Source organism: Acipenser ruthenus, chromosome 22, assembly GCF_902713425.1.
Source record: "Acipenser ruthenus chromosome 22, fAciRut3.2 maternal haplotype, whole genome shotgun sequence".
Lineage (NCBI taxonomy): Eukaryota > Metazoa > Chordata > Actinopteri > Acipenseriformes > Acipenseridae > Acipenser > Acipenser ruthenus.
This window is the reverse complement of record NC_081210.1, coordinates 10,621,739-10,635,713: the sequence shown is the minus strand read 5'-3', so window position 1 is coordinate 10,635,713 and position 13,975 is coordinate 10,621,739. Positions and strand designations below refer to the sequence as shown.

The 13,975-nt window shown below is 40.2% G+C and overlaps 1 protein-coding gene across 1 annotated transcript in view; it reads right to left on the bottom strand.

The window, feature by feature from the left end:
- LOC117431834 (intraflagellar transport protein 140 homolog) overlaps positions 1-13,975 on the bottom strand; it is an 85,904-nt gene that overhangs the window by 32,346 nt on the left and 39,583 nt on the right. Inside the window, exons 15-18 of the mRNA XM_034053157.3 lie at positions 10,492-10,610; positions 9,880-10,024; positions 9,309-9,440; positions 7,737-7,936 (exon numbers count right to left, since the gene is read on the bottom strand). Of these exons, the coding sequence (XP_033909048.3) occupies positions 7,737-7,936; positions 9,309-9,440; positions 9,880-10,024; positions 10,492-10,610 (596 nt within the window). The remainder of the gene's footprint in view (positions 1-7,736; positions 7,937-9,308; positions 9,441-9,879; positions 10,025-10,491; positions 10,611-13,975) is intronic.

The following is a 13,975-nucleotide window of genomic DNA, read 5'->3' as shown; positions in this document are numbered from 1 at the left end:
CCATTGAGACCTTCACTATGCAATACTCAACCTATGGTTGAAATGAAAACTCCAGTCCCACTTGCAGCCAATTCACTTTGAATATCTTTGTCAGTCAATCTCGGATTGTTATTAACCTTCCTCACAATTCTTCTACTTGTTCTTGGTGAAAGAACCTTCTTTCTTCCAGACCAAGGGAGCGTTGTGACAGTACCATGAGTCTTGTACTTCTTGATCATAGCTTTATGACAATAAATAAATGTTCTGCCTAAGGTCTTCACATAGCTCTTTACTTTTCCCCATATTGACTTATTGGTAATGACAGCAATCAACCCTTTTATACTCTCCAAGAATGTTCACCTACAATCCAGCATTTTCTAGACCTTTCTAGAATTAGGTTCTGCATTATCATATTGACATTTCTAGCCCCTTGTAGACAATACTATCAAAGCATCAAAGGGTATGAATACTTTTGACTTAGCATTTTTGGAGTTTTGCAAAAAAGATTGCTGAAATAAATAATTGTAGACATCTATTTCTTGTAACTTTTTTTCCTCATCCACAAAAGCAAAACTTTTGCTACAAAAGATTTTTCCTAAAATTCTTTGTTTTTTGAGAAGTGGTTCCTATGGGCTTCAATAAATAGGCAGGAGTGTGCAATTTAAAAAAAATTCTTGACCATGGCACAAAATGCTAGAAAAATCTACTAGTCCTTATATCCATCCTACAAAACACACACACACACACACATATAGAATATCACTTTTAGGATTTTACTTTTATTAAAGAATAGACACAATCAATTAGTGATTAATAATGATTTTTGTTAGGAAATCAAATAAGATAAAATGTATTTCAGTCCAAACCAAACTGAGCCTGTCTCATTTGTGTGCATGACACAAACAAAAATATGAATTAAACTAAAAATATTCAAACTACGTCAGACTTTTAGGTAGAAGATCACTAAATTACATTTAAGTACATTTTCAACTTTTACATTCAAACTAGGTAATCCTAGGGTATATTTCATTTCATATTTCACAGCCGTTGTGTGTGCTGATGCACCAGGGAGGCAAATGAGCTGATCCCTGGAGCCAGCATTACACTTCAGCCATTAACACACACAGAAGGATATCTACATCATCATATGGAAGGAAACGTAAATGGATGGAGACACATATGGATCACATTAGTTTACTGTAAAGCTACGTCTTAGTTGGTGCTTATCTTGGCGAGAGCCGAGTTCAAATCAGCATGAAGTTTTAACATCTACTCTCGTGTAATGGAAATCATCATAGAGGGAAAAGCGTTATTATCTTAATAATCTTCAGATTCTCAGCTGTTTAGAAAGGTATAATACCGTATACTTTCGGTGGATATCTATCCTGATACACAAGCCGAAAGTCACGTTATGTCAGTCAGACCTCAAACAGGCAGAATGTTCACCAGAGAGGAAGGGTTAAAGGATTGGTTTCTAAACTACATTACCCCGAAGAACGGCAATGATGCTTGTTTAATACATTTAGGTTTCCTATATGGCCATAAAGAGAAATAATTTGGTTTTGCAGGCGTTTCAGTGGGAGACCGAGGGTACTCAGCGGAGAGTCAAGCAGAATCCGGAGAAGGTAGCAGTTTAGTAAGAGTGCAATGCTATGGAGTTATTTCATATTAAATAATTAAGTCAATCTATAGCTTTACAAACCTACTGCCAACCACCCGATTTAGGTAGCTTTAAAAAAAAAAAAAAAAAAAAAGCTAAACCATGACATATAAAGGTTTTTGTAATTTTTATTATGTTAAATATGTAACAACCGCTTATGTTAAATATGTAACATTACCCCAGTTTTCGCCTCTTTGCACTGGCTCACTGTGGAGTATAGAATTGATTTTAAGATTGTGTTGCCCTGAATGGATTAGCACCCAGTCATTTGCAGGAGTTACTGAACCTGTATCTTCCAAATCGCACTCTAAGATCACATGATGCGGGGCTACTGGTTATTCCTAGGGTCAATAAAATCACCATGGGAGGTAGGGCTTTTTCTTGTAAAGCTCCTTAATTGTGGAATGCTCTGCCTGCATCTGTCAGGGAAGCTGGGACCGTTACAGTTTTAAACTCAAGACTGAAAACTTTCTTTTATAAAAATGTTTTCTTGTCTTAGTGGGCTTTAATGTAACATTCATATTGCTGCATTTTTATTACTATTATTATGTATGAATGTAATTATATGTGTGTGTGTGTGTGTATATATATACTGTATATATATATATGGCTGAGTCTGCAGCACATATTTAATATATGAATCAGTCAAGACCAAAAAGCTCGATTTTTGTTTCATCACTGCACAAAACCTTTGACCAGAACTCATATCCATCATTCAGATGCAGTTTTACAAACTTTAAGCGATTGTCCTTGTGACATTTTCCTAAGAGTGGCTTTTTCCTTGGCCTGTGACCATTGAGACCTTCACTATGCAATACTCAACCTATGGTTGAAATGAAAACTCCAGTCCACCTTGTTCTTGGTGAAAGAACCTTCTTTCTTCTGTGACAGTACCATGAGTCTTGTACTTCTTGATAATAGAAAGAATAGTTGAAATTGGGATACTCAAATGCTTTGAAATCTTCTTGTATCCTTCTCCAGCTTTATGACAATAAATAAATGTTCTGCCTAAGGTCTTCACATAGCAAGGTTGGATAGTAAATATAACTTTATATATTTTGTTTAAATATAACTTTATATATTTTGTTTAAATATAGCTGATACAGCATACGTAAATACATATTGACTTATATATTTTGTTTAAATATAGCTGATACATCATAAGTAAATAATAACAGAAATAAATATCAGAACATGTTTTTGAAGTTCATATCGTATAGTTAGCAAAGTTTTTCTCCGTCAGGTTTGCAGACTGCTGCATAATCCAGTTTATATCCCGCCCGTCATATCTGTTTTCGTCGAGTTGAATTTCAGAAAGTCAGAAAACAGTGACAGCGACGTTTTAATCATTTTAGTGTTTGGAGCATCTTTCTTTTGTAGTATGTTTTACAATTGAGTGTTCAGTGTAAATCGGTGTTCAGCCATTTTCTCTTGTGAAGAGTGCAGGGGAGAAAGGCGTTCCTTTGAAAAGGGGCGGGACTGAGTGATGTGAACCAATCACATGATGACAGATGGAGAATATTGACAGCTGGTGTAAGGATGTGAAGGCAAGAGTTAAATCTATTTTTCCTCCTATGATGAGGTTTTAACCAAATCACAGGCCAGGATTTCCAATGACTGATTCTCTTGCTATTTAAATGGTATGATTGTATTAGATGTGTATTATGTTATACAAATGTATTGTGGTTTGATTTTCTAATATGTACTGTACATTGCTTTGAGATACTACTGTATAAAATGTGTTTTAAAAATGCAAATAAATAAATAAAATATCTTCCTAGAGCTGATGGTCAAACTTTACTGGGCTCCTACTGCAGACAAAGGCAATTTAATAGCATTGTTGCATTAATTTAAATAGAGATGAACCCGATTTATATCACGATTGCCGTGCAGACATAATTCAGGATATAAAGTGGGGCATGATATTAACCCGGTTTCATTTTTACCTATAACGACACATTACGAGTGCAAGACAAAAAGGAAGAAAACTAACAGTGAATTAAAGAGCAAGTGTTTTAATACTGTACATTTAGTCGTTCTTTACATTTAAACAAATGCATATAGTTTATTATAGTACAAATACGTTTTGTATCATTAACTGGAATTAAACAGTTTGTGTCATTATCTAAAAAAAGGCATGAATTGTCGACGTTGGTGTTTTATAACTGAACTCTATCCTGTTAAGACCGCCCACGCAGCCTTTGACAGGCTGCACAAAATGTCAGTTTATCAGTCAAGATGATTATTGGTTGTTAGCTGCGCTGGAAATTAATTATATCCTGTGATTAATTAGTAAAGCCAAGCCACGCAACATTTGACAGGCTGCACAAAATGTGACAATAAGCGGGTTTGTGAGATGATATTAACAGAGGTCATTTCTCAAAAGAACCTATGGTGCATGGCAAGTGGTAATAAACTGGGTATGATATTAAGCGAGGTGATATAAAACGGGTTCATCTGTTTTTTACTGTTTGTGACTGAGGGTTTGTGAATTAAAAGGATATGTTGATTTGTATTCTCTGTATATACAGTGCCTTGCGAAAGTATTCGGCCCCCTTGAACTTTGCGACCTTTTGCCACATTTCAGGCTTAAAACATAAAGATATGAAACTGTAATTTTTTGTGAAGAATCAACAACAAGTGGGACACAATCATGAAGTGGAACGAAATTTATTGGATATTTCAAACTTTTTTAACAAATAAAAAACTGAAAAATTGGGCGTGCAAAATTATTCAGCCCCCTTAAGTTAATACTTCGTAGCGCCACCTTTTGCTGCGATTACAGCTGTAAGTCGCTTGGGGTATGTCTCTATCAGTTTTGCACATCGAGAGACTGAAATTTTTGCCCATTCCTCCTTGCAAAACAGCTCGAGCTCAGTGAGTTTGGATGGAGAGCATTTGTGAACAGCAGTTTTCAGTTCTTTCCACAGATTCTCGATTGGATTCAGGTCTGGACTTTGACTTGGCCATTCTAACACCTGGATATGTTTATTTGTGAACCATTCCATTGTAGATTTTGCTTTATGTTTTGGATCATTGTCTTGTTGAAGACAAATCTCCGTCCCAGTCTCAGGTCTTTTGCAGACTCCATCAGGTTTTCTTCCAGAATGGTCCTGTATTTGGCTCCATCCATCTTCCCATCAATTTTAACCATCTTCCCTGTCCCTGCTGAAGAAAAGCAGGCCCAAACCATGATGCTGCCACCACCATGTTTGACAGTGGGGATGGTGTGTTCAGGGTGATGAGCTGTGTTGCTTTTACGCCAAACATAACGTTTTGCATTGTTGCCAAAAAGTTCGATTTTGGTTTCATCTGACCAGAGCACCTTCTTCCACATGTTTGGTGTGTCTCCCAGGTGGCTTGTGGCAAACTGTAAACGACACTTTTTATGGATATCTTTAAGAAATGGCTTTCTTCTTGCCACTCTTCCATAAAGGCCAGATTTGTGCAGTATACGACTGATTGTTGTCCTATGGACAGAGTCTCCCACCTCAGCTGTAGATCTCTGCAGTTCATCCAGAGTGATCATGGGCCTCTTGGCTGCATCTCTGATCAGTCTTCTCCTTGTATGAGCTGAAAGTTTAGAGGGACGGCCAGGTCTTGGTAGATTTGCAGTGGTCTGATACTCCTTCCATTTCAATATTATCGCTTGCACAGTGCTCCTTGGGATGTTTAAAGCTTGGGAAATCTTTTTGTATCCAAATCCGGCTTTAAACTTCTCCACAACAGTATCTCGGACCTGCCTGGTGTGTTCCTTGTTCTTCATGATGCTCTCTGCGCTTTAAACGGACCTCTGAGACTATCACAGTGCAGGTGCATTTATACGGAGACTTGATTACACACAGGTGGATTCTATTTATCATCATTAGTCATTTAGGTCAACATTGGATCATTCAGAGATCCTCACTGAACTTCTGGAGAGAGTTTGCTGCACTGAAAGTAAAGGGGCTGAATAATTTTGCACGCCCAATTTTTCAGTTTTTTATTTGTTAAAAAAGTTTGAAATATCCAATAAATTTCGTTCCACTTCATGATTGTGTCCCACTTGTTGTTGATTCTTCACAAAAAATTACAGTTTCATATCTTTATGTTTGAAGCCTGAAATGTGGCAAAAGGTCGCAAAGTTCAAGGGGGCCGAATACTTTCGCAAGGCACTGTATTTTTGCTTTGAGGTTTAGTTACCCATTTCTTTTTAAATGTTCATTTGTATGAAGTACTTGTCCAACGGGCAATGTATAACGATAAAACTTGTTGTCGCTATGCACAAATCTTGTTATCCTGGGTGTCAGGCGATATGAATTGCACACCCCTAAAATAGGTCAGTCAAATAGGTCCCAGAACCGTTATTAAACTACAGTAAAAAAAGAAACATAGGTCATATTGTAATATTAACAGTATGTGGAATAGTTTCCAACTACAAATACAATACAAAGTTCCGTCAAGGGGTTCCCAAGATACAACTTCAATAGCAGCTGTATGTGTGGAGGAAAAGTAGGTAACCATGTGGCATAACTTACTGGAACAAATGTCCACTTGCAATAACGTAAAGCTGGTCCTAAGCCATCAAATTGCTACAGATGGCTTATTATATGTCAATGAAGATTGTGACTATGGTTTGGCAGTGATGCCTTATACTGTAAAGTGCTGAAGATCTGTCATTTGTAATCAGTGTTACAGTTCATGATTGAAGAACATATATATATATATATATATATATATATATATATAAATATTAAAAATGGTTTACCACCTTGGATTCCAAGCTAATGTACACCCTTTGCTAAGAATCATCACTTACAAATGGCAACATATCTCAAAAGTGAAGAGACTACTTTTGACAAGCTAACGTGATATGCAGAATTCAGGCTTTCTAACGATGTTACGTTATTGTGTGACATACAGATCATAGAATAGTTTAAATGTTAATGATGATAATGTTTAAAATATTACAGAAATTAGAGATAAAAAAATATACATTTCTGGGCGTGGTTATGATGTTTTGGGTTGATTTGATAATCTACACAGACCTCAAACAGGACAAAAGCACTGTCTCGGTGACCACAAATACAATGAGATCTACACAGACTGGAAATCCAAAGAGATGCACAACGTGACATGGGCTACAGTGAGAATGAATTACATTTCCTCCTGCTTTGAACAGAATACAGCAATGAAAAGACTACTATTTCCTTAAATTGTCTTAAAAACAACCTGATTTGCTATCACTGATGCAGAAAATAAACTACACGCTCAAGAGGGTGAGATCTCAGAGACAGACAAAAAGTGGGCAGACTTTGTGGCATTGTGCCAGCCTCTGCTAAATTAGGCACGCTCTATTGAACACGTCCCATCTAAAACTGTATTGCTGTGGTTTCCCATTGTAAAAAACCCTTTGAGATGTGGTATGTGTCCAATTTCCTCAAGACTTGAAACACAATGGGCATGACTGATCAAGGTCTTTACTTGAAAACGTAATTTGCACTTTTTGTTTTTCAAAGGAAAGTACAAAACTAGTAAACCATTTAGGCACACTTTTATCTTAACTTTCTGGGTTGCTTGCTATTATTATTTTAGAAGTCCATATAAGTTGTTATTTCTTATTTGTTTTGTAGCATTACTGTTTTACAACAAAATTATGACTGCACCCCAGAGGGCCAATGAGCCATATTCAGTAACAGATTTTGTAAAAGGTAAACATAGAAACACAATGAAACCTGAATTACAAGGTCACCAAAAAGACTGAACATTCGTGGTTGTTCATTCAAGTTGCCTCTGTCCTTAGCTTTCTTGGTCTACTGGCTAGGAAGAGCAGATACCCATTCAGTGTTTCCACTTTGGTATGACCCCTTTTGACTTCATCACAACTACTAAATAACTTCTGTCTTGGTATGTACAAGTTATTTGCAATGGGGATACCTTTGACTACTGTTAAGAAATCAGTTTCAGCTGTTTAACATCCAGCAATGCTTGATTGGATTCAGAACTGGATTTTTCCATCCTAGCTTTAAAAGCAACCAATATTTATTGCATTATTTTCAGGAGAATAATAATGACATTATATCAATCACATTGTCTGTATTTTTGGAGGAGTCCCTACCTCTTTATGAGTTTGATGGATTTGAAGGCCTCGTCCATGTCTCCGATGGTCAGGTAGAAGCTGAAGTTGAGCATGGCGTCGCGGGTGGGCTTGTCGCAATCCTCCAGCCCCACAAAGTCCCTCAGTGCCCGACGAGACACCATCTGGGGGATGGAGGAGGGTCCTGGGGTCCCTTCGTTTTCCACCTGCCCTTCTCCAGGCTGTGCACAGAGGTGACAGTCAGTACAGACACACCCCTACAGGAACACTAACAACTGCAAGTGAAAGCTTCTAAAGCGGTTTCCTGAAGCTTGCTTGCCCAGTTCCTGAGTCAGGCCCCAAACCGTACATTTGTAATGGTTTTTACAATCAATTCGGTCAGGTCTTTTTATTACAGATGATAATGATAAAGTTCACTGTTCATTTAAAACTAGATATTCGTTTTTAGTACACAGACCAAGGTTTTAGGGCAGTGGTATTTAGATCATTAAAATAGACCCCAGTGTTTATTCCTTTATCCATCCATCTCCAATCAGGTTACAACAAATACCATAACTGGTGATACGCAAACTGGCTCCAGATGTTCCAAATCAAATGATTGTTAAAGCCTATCTTTGCAGATAAAATCAACCGCAGACAATGAAATTATCACAGTTTGCTGCCGGATTAATGGAGATATTCTCTGATCAGTTGAAGCTGAAAGTTTTCGATGATTAAGAACAAAGTTGAAGGTTTTTTGTCTGAGTACTACCATAATTTCCACAGCATTATCCTAAAAACACCAGATGAAATATATATTTATTTATGCAAGGAAAATTTAGCATTAGCTGAGAATGGAAAGCACAAAGCAATTTGAAGAGTGAGAGATTGAGCAAACATTGGAAAAGGCATGTAAGATAAAATAGAAAATAGAAATAGAAAAGACTGAGTATGCAGTTGAGGATCAGGCTGAGCAGCACAGGTGACAGACACTGTTGGAGCACTGTGAAGTAGACTGGGATGTGAAGAAGACAGATACTCACCACAGGCTGAAAGAGACAAAACATCAGCTGATGAAAACATAAAAACAAACAGTGAGCCAAGGAAAGGAAGAAAAAATAATACAGAGAAAGTCATGAAAATGAAGTGAAACAAATGCATGGGTACGGCGGTAGGTTCAGTTAACACAGACAAACTTAAAGAACTGTGTTTCCCTGTTCTATCATGTTATACAATCAAACTTCAACCAAAAATTATAGCAAAGTCCTTCTAAAAGTTTGCCATAGTACTTTTGAAGTTTACTATGCTTTTGCCATACTTACACCAGCAAGTTTAAAAATACTAAAATAAACTATGACAAATGTTTTGTCTAGAAGACTTCTAGTTTGGCATTGAATCCATTTAGTTTCTTTTAGTATTTCTCAATGCCTATACCATGTATTTCACAATGCACGTCTGACTTACCGTTTTCCTAGCTGTTATCATGATTGCACTGTGCTGACTACACTTTGCTATGTTTTTACTATGGTAAACCTTTAAGGAGGCAGTCATACATTTACATTTAGGACACACACAAACATAGCTCTCAGGAGTCAAGAAGAGCAGGGAAATAACCTTGCGGTTGAAATAGTAGTAGGGAACGCGGAGGGCAAGCAGGGCCTGCATGCCGGCTGGCCGTGGGTACGAGTCCTGGAGAAGCAGTCTGTGTTCCTGAGTGCTGAAGAAGGAAACTACAAGCACATCTCCCTGCAGGAGGGAGACAGATGGAGAAACAGGGGGCATTGGTGGGGAATGACAGGAAACTATAGCTACCTTTCCACTGCCTAATGTTGCAGTTCTCAGCTTTTGAGACCAGTAACTGTTTCCATCAGTGGAACAGTGGAAATACCCTCTGAAGGAAATACCCTCACTTGTACTTGCTTGAACCAAAGTCATTGTATTTATCTTGCTCTTAATTGTATTATTACTTGTACTGTGATTCTTGAAATGTATTTGTTTACGACTGTAAGTCGCCCTGGATAAGGGCGTCTGCTAAGAAATAAATAATAATAATAATAATAATAATAATAATAATAATAATAATAATAATAATAATAATAAAGTACGAAAAGACAGCTGTATAAGTGCAGTACAGTGAAGCACAGCAGTGTGGTGTGGTTCCAACACAGCCAGGCGTGTTCCCTACCTGCTCTGTGCTGTCAGTAGTATGTGTGTGGGGTGAGGCTGGTATGGTCAGCACTGTCTCACACACAAACAGCCGCGGCTCACTCTCATCCCAGAACTGACTGACCGGGCAGCGGCCACACAGCTCGCTTGTCTCCAAGTGCCCCCTGCAGGACAAATACAGTGACACATCTTCATCTACAGATGGACTATTTTTGTGTGACAAGGCTTTAGCTGATAACCATCCCACTCAAAATAAAATTCATGCATATATCATTATTGACCTTATACATAAAGCTGTTTTGCCATCCTGAATTTAAAATAAAATGTTCTACCTGCTAAGTATTTGCATAATCCACCAACTAGCCTACAGACAGAACTAAGTATTTTCTTAGATAACTTGGAAATATCAGAGTCTTCATATGGAGTGGTACAGATACTGGCCAAAAGGAGACTTTTAAAATATGTACAATTATAGAGATAATCGTTTAACCCTAAGAAGATTAGATTGAATGAGGGTCTTCCATAGAGAAAACTAACATCAAATGGTTGTGGATGGTAGCTCATGGTTTAAATTCCTGTGCTGTATGGAAGGAACATAATCACACCTCTGCCCCCCCTCCCAGTTGCTCACCTCTCTGGCTCCTCTCCTTGGAAGCCCTCACTGGATCGGCCAGTAAAGAAGTCAAAGTGGGTGAGAGTGTCCATCTCCACGTCATAGAAGTAAACCTTGGAGTCAATGCTCCCATCAGTCTGGGAGGAAAGGAAGACATTGAAAAAGACTTCTAGTCCAAATGTTTCTTTTAGTATTTCTAATTTTAGCACTATTGATTGTTCTACATTTATTGTTCTATATATTATGTTCTACATATTATGATGACTGTTGAAAGTTATGGAGATTTTTTTTTAATAAGTAATGTCAACATTTGAATGCAACCTGGTTATAAAATCCTTAGATATATATATATATATATATATATATATATATTATATATATATATATATATATATATATATATATATATATATATATATACACATACACAGTGCCTTGCATAAGTATTCACCCCCCTTGGACTTTTCCACATTTTGTAGTGTTACAACCTGGAATTAAAATGGATTTAATTGGGATTTTTACCATTTGATTTACACAACATACTTAACACTTTGAAGGTGCAAAATATTTTTTATTGTCACACAAAAGTTAATTAAACAAAAAAAAAGACATTTTATTATTATTATTATTATTATTATTTATTTCTTAGCAGACGCCCTTATCCAGGGCAACTTACAATCGCAAGTAAATACATTCAAGTGTTACAATACAAGTCATACAATTAGAGCAAGAAATACAATAATTTTTTTCAAGTGTGACAAACCACAATTCAATAATACAGCAGATAATAGTGAAAGTTACATCAGGATATGATTAAATAGTGATAGTTACATCAGGATATGATTAAGTACAAAATACTACAGGTTAAACACTTGGCAGATTACAATATTCTGAAGTACAGGATTAAATGTAGTAAAATAGGGGGCAGATAAGAGCAAAATAAAGCATATTTAAATGAAGGGTGATAGTGTCCCAGGATACAACAGAGGAGTTCTACAGGTGCTGTTTGAAGAGGTGAGTCTTAAGGAGGCGCCGGAATGTGGTCAGGGACTGGGCAGTCCTGACATCTGTAGGAAGGTCGTTCCACCACTGCGGAGCAAGGGTGGAGAAGGAGCGGGCTCGGGAGGCAGGGGAGCGTAGCGGAGGTAGAGCCAGTCTTCTAGTGCAGGCGGAGCGGAGAGGTCGAGTGGGGGTGTAGGGAGAGATGAGGGTCTGGAGGTAGCTGGGTGCAGTCTGGTCAAGGCATCTGTAGGCTAGTACAAGAGTCTTGAACTGGATGCGAGCGGTGATCGGGAGCCAGTGGAGTGAGCGGAGTAGTGGAGTAGCGTGGGCGAAGCGAGGCAGAGAGAACACCAGGCGGGCAGCAGAGTTCTGGATGAGCTGGAGCGGACGGGTGGCGGACGCAGGGAGGCCAGCCAGGAGGGAGTTGCAGTAGTCTAGGCGGGAGAGTACCAGGGCCTGGACCAGGAGCTGGGTAGCATAGTTGGTGAGGAAGGGTCGGATTCTTCGGATGTTGCTCAGGAAGAATCGGCAAGTGCGTGCCAGAGTGGAGATGTGCTGGGAATAAGAGAGGCAGGGGTCCAGGGTGACTCCAAGGTTCTTAGCGGAGGAAGAGGGAGAGAGTGTGGTAGATTCCAGAGGAACAGAGATAGAGAGATCAGAGGAGGGGGAGGAGGAGGGAAAGAAAAGGAGGTCAGATTTAGAGAGGTTGAGTTTGAGGTGATGCGAGTGCATCCAGGAGGAAATAGCAGACAGACAGGTAGAGATAAGGGAGGAGATGGTGGAGTCAGAGGTGGGGAAGGAGAGGAAAATCTGAGCATTATCAGCATAGAAATGGTATGAGAAACCATAGGATGCGATGAGGGGGCCCAGGGAGCGGGTGTAGAGAGAGAACAGGAGAGGACCCAAGACTGACCCTTGGGGGACTCCAGTTAAGAGAGGGTGAGGTGTGGAGGTTGCTCCACGCCAGGTTACCTGGTAAGTGCGGTTGGAGAGGTAGGAGGAGAACCAGGCCAGAGCAGTGCCAGAGATCCCCAGGTCAGCAAGAGATGATAGTAGAATAGAGTGATCAACAGTGTCAAAGGCAGCAGAGAGGTCGAGGAGAATTAGGACAGAGGAGAGAGAGGCAGCTCGGGCACACTTAAGTGAGTTGGTGACAGACAGGAGGGCGGTTTCAGTGGAGTGAGCAGAGCGGAAGCCAGATTGGAGAGGGTCAAGCAGAGAGTGGTTGGACAGGAAAGCAGAGAGCTGGCGGTGTACAGTCCGCTCGAGGGTTTTGGAGAGGAAGGGTAGGAGGGAGACAGGACGGTAGCTCTGGAGGGATGTGGGGTCGAGGGTAGGTTTTTTGAGGAGGGGAGTGATAGAGGCTTTTTTGAAGGCAGAGGGAAAGATGCCAGAAAGTAGAGAGGTGTTGAGGAGGGAGGAGATGAAGGGGAGTAGGGCAGGAGCAGCAGCTTGAAAGAGGTGAGTGGGGAGGGGGTCCAAGGCACATGTGGTGGGTTTGTGACCCTGGAGCAGGGAGGAGAGGTCAGAGTCTGAGAGGGGCAAGAAGGTGGAGAGGGAGGGCGAGTTAGTAGGGGATGTAGTGGGTGTAGGGGTTGGAGCAGGAGGGGGTGCGGGGGAGGGAGAGGTGTTAAAGAGTTTGCGGATATCTGAGATTTTAGAAGAGAAGAAGGAGGCAAAGTCGTCAGGGGAGATAGAGGAGGGAGGAGGGGGGAGGGTTTAGGAGGGAGGAGAAGGTAGAGAATAGTTTACGTGGGTTGTTAGTGGAGGCTTGGATTACAGATTGGAAATAAGCACATTTAGCAGAGGAGAGAGTAGAGGAGAAGGAGGAGAGGAGAGTGCGGTAAAGGTCTAGGGCAGCAGGGAGTTTGGTTCTCTTCCATTTCTTTTCAGCAGATCGCAGTGTGATTCTTGCCAGCGGAGCACAGAGGAGAGCCAGGGATGGGGAGGGGAGGGGCGAGCAGGTCGGGAGGTGAGGGGACAGAGGGAGTCGAGGGAGGAGGTGAGTGAGGAGAAGAGGGTGGAGGTAGCAGAGTCTACGGAGAGTTGTGAAAAGGAGTCGATAGGAGGGAGGTGAGAGAGAGCAGTGGAGGCAAGGACAGAGGGGGAGAGAGTGCGGAGGTTACGGCGAGAGGTGACAGTGGGGGTAGGAGGAGCAGGGAGAGGGGGTTTGTTGGTTGCATAAGTATTCACCCCCGAGTCAATACTTGGTAGAAGCACCTTTGGCAGCAATTACAGCTGTGAGTCTTTTTAGGTAAGTCTCTACCAGCTTTGCACATCTGGATCCTGCAATTTTTGCCCATTCTTCTTGGCAAAGTTGCTCAAGCTCTGTCAAGTTGGATGGGGACCGTTGGTGAACAGCAATTTTCAAGTCTTGCCACAGATTCTCAATCGGATTGAGGTCTGGGCTTTGACTGGGCCATTCTAAGACATTCAGGTTCTTGTTTTTAAACCACTCCAGTGTAGCTTGGCTGTGTGTTTAGGGTCATTGTCCTGCTGG